This window comes from Hippoglossus stenolepis, chromosome 9 (assembly GCF_022539355.2).
Source record: "Hippoglossus stenolepis isolate QCI-W04-F060 chromosome 9, HSTE1.2, whole genome shotgun sequence".
Classification (NCBI taxonomy): Eukaryota; Metazoa; Chordata; class Actinopteri; order Pleuronectiformes; family Pleuronectidae; genus Hippoglossus; species Hippoglossus stenolepis.
The window spans coordinates 22,102,024-22,107,966 of NC_061491.1; the positions used below are offsets into that span (position 1 = coordinate 22,102,024).

Here is a 5,943-nt window from a genome sequence, read left to right on the forward strand (position 1 = left end):
AGAGCTTAACTTTACACGTGTCACTAAGAATTCATTACAGGACACATTTTTGTCTGAAAATTGAAAATAAACATAGAAAAACACCAAAGACTTGACCACTCCACTGGACTCTGATCATGTCCCTGATAACAAGCACATAGGCCTGAGACATGTCACAGCAAGAGGTCCAAGATCTGACAAATGGGTACTTTTATGTTCAGCCTTTGAGAGACTCATACCCGTGGCTTCTTCCTTGTGTTTCCGAGGCACTTGAACTTCACCTCCTCCATTAATCTCTCCAGCCGCCCTCCCTTCTTTCTCTGCCCTCCTGCTCCCTCCCTCATGCCTCTCCGCCAGCTCCCTACCAAACTCCCCTCCGTCAGCACAACTCTTTATTTTCTCTTACTACAACAGTGGCAATAGAGTGCTGTCAGCCTGACAGTCCATCCACTCTGAGGCAGGCTTTACCCCCCCCTGGCTGCCCTGCCTCTGCTGCTAACCCGCTTTCCAAAGGGCAGGAAGGCCCGTCTCTGGCCCAGTGCCTGATGGGCTCCGACAGCAGTGTGTTCTGGGATTACGCCCGCTGAAAGGGGGGGCATTCCAGCACCGACGGCCTTTGTCACAGCACGGCCACTGTTTGCTTTTGACAAGACAGCTGTTCAAAGCCCTCACGGCCCCCATGGCTGGCGTGAAGGGAAAGAACCCAGAGGTGACTTCCGTTTATCGGTGGTGTTGGTGGATGTATGGCAGCACCTCTACCTGAGTTCCATTCTCCGGCACGTTAATCTGCAGCCAATGTTCCACCATCTTCAATAATCACATTGCGACGGTTCTACTGAATTCATGGAAACAAGTCACTGCTCTGAAAAAAGATGGTCAAACTTTGAGAAACACATTTAAGACATTTCTGCCCTGCAGCTATAAAAGTCATACCTCCAAGTTTGTTATTGATTATAAAAAGTTATTATCTTTTCCTTGGAAATTGAAACATGCTCTAACACAGAAATCTCTCATTAAGTTTCAGTAACTGCAGCAAAAACCGTCTTAGATTTATATTCCTGCGTGTTTGATTGTTTTGCTTCTCACTCATTCAGCTAGGTCTTTAAATACAGATAACATATATTGATACAAATGCAGTAAATAGTTACAAATATGCCAGAGGTGTCACAAATATGTGTTTTTCAGTCCAGACATGCAGGGGCCTCCCTCAGCTCGGGGCCTTGGACATCCCGGTATCCCCATTTCTCCCTCTGCAGCGGCCCCAGTGGTGTGTATGTGTGTGCTTTTGGGGACGTGTGTACTGTAATTAGCAAGTCACCCTAATGAAGGCTTGTTGTCTGTGTGGAAGCAGCTGGTCCTACACAGAGGAATGATAATGAATAGACACTTGGACATGAGGACCTGAGCATCACATAGCAACACAGCTGGTACACAACAGGCCCAGTGGAGGAAAAACACACACAACCTGAGATGATCATAGGCATAGTCACATTCAGACAGAATCATGCGTCATTATAAAAGAATAATATATTATTACCAGTGGAATATCCAATAACAGTAAAGTATGATAATCTTATAAAAGGCTTAAGAAGATACAAAAATAAGGTGGCTCTGTTCTGATCCCTTCGAGGAAATAGTCGGTTACTTTCAGCTGCAACAAGTTTCCTGACGGATAAAAATGTATAATTCTATATTTCATTCTTTTAAAATTCACCCAGCTAATGTATTTCAGGGCTTTAATTTCAATGCAAACCAATAGCTGTGATATATTTGAGTTGATAAACGGTAACTCTGGTGTATTGCTACAGAGGTTCAGGCAAATTCAGCCCTACAACTGTGGCGCCACCTTGTGGTGCTTTTGACTTCCTTCCCCACTACGAACCGGAGACTCACCTTTGGTGACACCTGACGATTCCCCTTGCAATATTTTTATTGAGTATGTGGTTTTAATTAAAATACATGATTCACATGATAAAATAAAACACTGTGACCATGAATTCAAATTTATTTTCTGATTCTTCAGAGTTTTATCTGAATAAATGTTCATGTAGTTCATCAACTATGACCTTTTACCCTGGGTATGATTTATATTTATAATATTATGTATATTCGATCAGGTTCCAGAGCTTTTAACATAAAGCTAACTATTTAGGCTATATACTCAATTCAATCTATCACATTCTGCAGGATTTATTGTGGTATAGAGTAAATCAATACAAACATTTTATATAAAGCTAATGAAAGCACATATGGACATGAAAATAACTCAAACAAAAAACCCTAAATCATACTGAAGAATTTAAAGAGAAACTAACTAGATGTAGCAGTGGCGACAGAATGATGGCACAGCACCAGCAGCTATTCTACTGTACATACCTGTTACACGTAAGGCAAAGGTGAACGAGCAAGTCTTGCAAAGCGTTTTTGTACAAATGTGGAGGCAGGTCCAGGATGTGAATCATACACACACATCCTGATCAACCTGACACTCTTATGTGAAAAGTCAGCTGACAACACTGAGACAGAAAGGCAGTGGAGCTTAGTGGAGATGAATCTGATTTTGTCAGCACACAGACGCTGCTTTATATCCAATAAACACATGGTATAGTCTTCCCTTCGTGGCAAAGATGTAAATTAATCACATTTTAAGCATGATTCCAGGAGGCATGTAATAGTGTGCACAGGACAAACATGAAAGAATAAAATCTGTGGTGGGAGGAACTAGTCAATCTTAGATTCATGAACAAATCCAAAAAGAAAAGGGAATGTCACTCAAGAAGAAATGGATGTGAATAAAAACATGTCCACTTATTTATCTGCTAGTTACATATTCCAGTACATTAAAAAAAGACTGAATCAAAGAACAAGTGTATTCAACACAGGCCAGGATGGAAAAGCGAGGATGTTGACTTGTCTTGTCCCTGTAGGGTGAGTCTGAGTTTGTTTTATTTAAGGTTTTTAATCTGGTTGTTCGTGTTGATGATCTTGCTGTCCATCTTGTCCACTTTATTAAGCAGAGAATCAATGGAGTCGTCCTGGTCCTCAATCTCACTCTGTAGTCCAAGCCCAAGGTTCTTTAGTCTTCTCAAGCCATCGGACATATCATCTAAGTCATTCAAAGAAGAACACCTGAGTCTAGTTACACTGTATGACACAAAACATTTCACACCTGACTGAGAATATTCACTTATACAGTGCTATGATTTTACATTTGACAGCATGAACCATTTTATTGTAATGTTGTTTGGGTGTAAGGCAAATTATAGTAAATAAAACACCATCATATAAAAATGAGATATACATCTTCCCCTGTTCCATGAAAAATGTTCTATTATAACAAAAAACAAACAAAATGAAAAACAGAAACGTTTTTACCTAAATTGTTGTCGAGGGTATTGTGTGCCTCCCTAAGGTGTCTGTTCTGAGGGTGACCGTTCTGTTGAGATGAGCTGGCATCTACTGAGGCTGCAGCTCCGAATCCTGCAACACATAAATTAAAAATGGTGGTAGCCAGTTTGTGGTGGGGTTATGCCATTGCGGACATTCTTGTGTACACATATCTTACCTCCTGTATTTCTTAGGTTAGGGTGGCTGGCTTGATACCTTTCGTCAACGTCTTTGCTGCCGGACAAGGCGTTCTCTAATCTGAACACGAGGAAGTTAGATAAGCATTGTTTAATTCATTAAGGACAGTCAATGACAAGTAACTGGAAACTGAAAAAATATGAAAACCAGTTTTATCTGCCATGGTTAGGAACCTTACTTTTCACTGGGCTGATAGGCATTAGGCTGCTCAGGCGGTGGCTTTGTCTCTGGCTTAGCCTTGAAGTAATTGACGAGGCCGCCCCATACACTCTTTATACTGCTGATGTGCTTCTGGCTGGTTTTCAGGTCCTGATCCATGTTGTCCAACGCCTTGTTTGTCCTCTTCAGAGCCTCACCCTGTCGCATCAGCTCCTACAGAGCCCAAACCAGTGAGAGAGAGAGGATAGAGAGGGTAGAGTGAGAGATACTATGGGAACTATTGGTGGATTGTTAACCTCTCAGAGACAAAATGACTCTTTGTGTGCTGCTGCAGAAAAGCAGATTAGCTCAACATACCTCTGCAGTTTCCACACCCATCTTCTCAGATTCGTGGATGAGGCCGAGGGAGCGGTGACTGCTGTCCACTGCAGACTGAGCTGTACGCATCACTTCCTGTTGGAGGTATCGCTGCCTCCTCTCTGCGTCACTCAACCCACAATCACCGGGGTCATCATCGAAACCCCGACTTTTAGGCTTAAAGTTGTCCTCGTCGTCATCATCTGCAAACGGGTTGTGAGTTTTAGGGTACGCCATCTGTGGAGGAGCGACAAGAATTTAAGTAAGATCACCAGAAAAAATAAGAAGGTTTTAACTATTCAACAACACTAACAGGAGAGTGAAATTATAACAGGGATTACTATTCTGTGGTAATTTGTAGGCAAAAAAATTGATCCATAATCAAAATACGCAACATAAGAAATGATATTTCAGGTTCCTGGACAATTACATAATGTAACATTTCACATTTCACTTTGAATAGTTTAAGTTCCTTGTAATGGAAAACCTCAGTTACTCGCTATAAAAGGATTATAAACGTAGGACTTGAAACAGAGCATTATACACAACGATATGAGAACTTTGAATAACCTAAGTAGATCACCCGAGTCCTTCTTCCACCACAACTTGTTGGATTTGACAGATAAAAGCCCAACTTTGAGAGGAAGTCGTTGACGTTAGCTTCGGACTGTTAGCTCATGCTAGCTAAAACTAAACGACTTTTGAGCAATAAAGACTACATCACGACATTTCACACTAATGGTTTACAAACACACGCACCGTTAACGTTAACGTAAAGTAACTGTCGCTGTACGAAAGTTATATTCTGACATTTCAAGCGTTAAACATAGTGAAGGGGTGTTGGCTTGCTAGCTAGCTAACGAGGATTGACAGCCACCCAAATAACACCCCCCCACAAACCGACCCCAGGCGGCGCTGTGCCAGGACACGGTGTCTTCTCCGAGTAGAATAGATGAAATATGAGATTAAACAATAAAACCATCAGGCGTTAGCAGACAAACCTTTGAACGTGAGAGCTGCAGACGTTGTTGCTGCTCGGATGACGGAGCGACTTCCGGTCACGTTGGGTGACGTCAGCGCACACAGTACTTACGGCTGCAGCGCGAGCTCAACGTTGATCAACATTACTTTATGTTCAGACTGGACACATGAAGGGAAACATTGGACATCAGTGTTTAGTTTACAGATGAAGTTATAACAGTGTAAAGTTATAACAGTATGAAGCTATAACAGTATAGAGTTATAACAGTATGAAGTTATAACAGTATGAAGTTATAACAGTATAAAGCTATAACAGTATAGAGTTATAACAGTATGAAGTTATAACAGTATAAAGTGATAACAGTTTAAAGTAAAACATGTATAAAGTTATAACAATATAAAGTTATAACAGTATGAAGTTAAAACTGTATAAAGTGATAACAGTTTAAAGTTAAAACTGTATAAAGTGATAACAGTTTAAAGTTAAAACAGTATAAAGTGATACCAGTATAAAGTTACAACAGTATAAAGTAATAACAGTATAAAGTGATAACAGTATAAAGTTATAACAGTATAAAGTTATAACAGTATAAAGTAATAACAGTATAAAGTTATAACAGTATAAGGTTATAACAGTATAAAGTTACAACAGTATAAAGTTACAACAGTATAAAGTTATAACAGTATAAAGTAATAACAGTATGAAGTTACAACAGTATAAAGTTACAACAAAATAAAGTTACTACAGTATAAAGTAATAACAGTATAAAGTTATAACAGTATAAAGTTATAACAGTGGTGCTCCAGTCTGTTTACAGTCTGTGGGTCTGGTACCGCTCCGCTAATAGGCGAACACATTTGTCCCTACCGGATTTCCGTACT

The 5,943-nt window shown here is 40.3% G+C and overlaps 1 protein-coding gene across 1 annotated transcript; it reads right to left on the reverse strand.

Moving 5' to 3' along the window:
• Positions 1-2,153: 2,153 nt before the first annotated feature.
• snap29 (synaptosome associated protein 29) lies at positions 2,154-5,220 on the reverse strand. The gene is made up of 6 exons (XM_035165789.2): positions 5,082-5,220; positions 4,081-4,317; positions 3,743-3,936; positions 3,545-3,624; positions 3,355-3,459; positions 2,154-3,085 (listed from the first exon to the last, which is right to left on the reverse strand). Exons 2-6 carry the CDS (start codon positions 4,315-4,317, stop codon positions 2,925-2,927), a joined length of 777 nt encoding a protein of 258 aa, XP_035021680.1. The 5' UTR covers positions 5,082-5,220; the 3' UTR covers positions 2,154-2,924.
• Positions 5,221-5,943: the final 723 nt, after the last annotated feature.

Bases quoted from the DNA above. Each gene is read 5' to 3' on its own strand.
- snap29 (XM_035165789.2), bottom strand. From the start codon at position 4,317: ATGGCGTACCCTAAAACTCACAACCCGTTTGCAGATGATGACGACGAG. The intron at 3,460-3,544 runs GTAAGATATGTG...TATGTGTTGCAG, and splicing joins TAACCTAAGAAATACAGGAG to GATTCGGAGCTGCAGCCTCA. The intron at 3,086-3,354 runs GTAAAAACGTTT...TGAATGACTTAG, and splicing joins TACCCTCGACAACAATTTAG to ATGATATGTCCGATGGCTTG.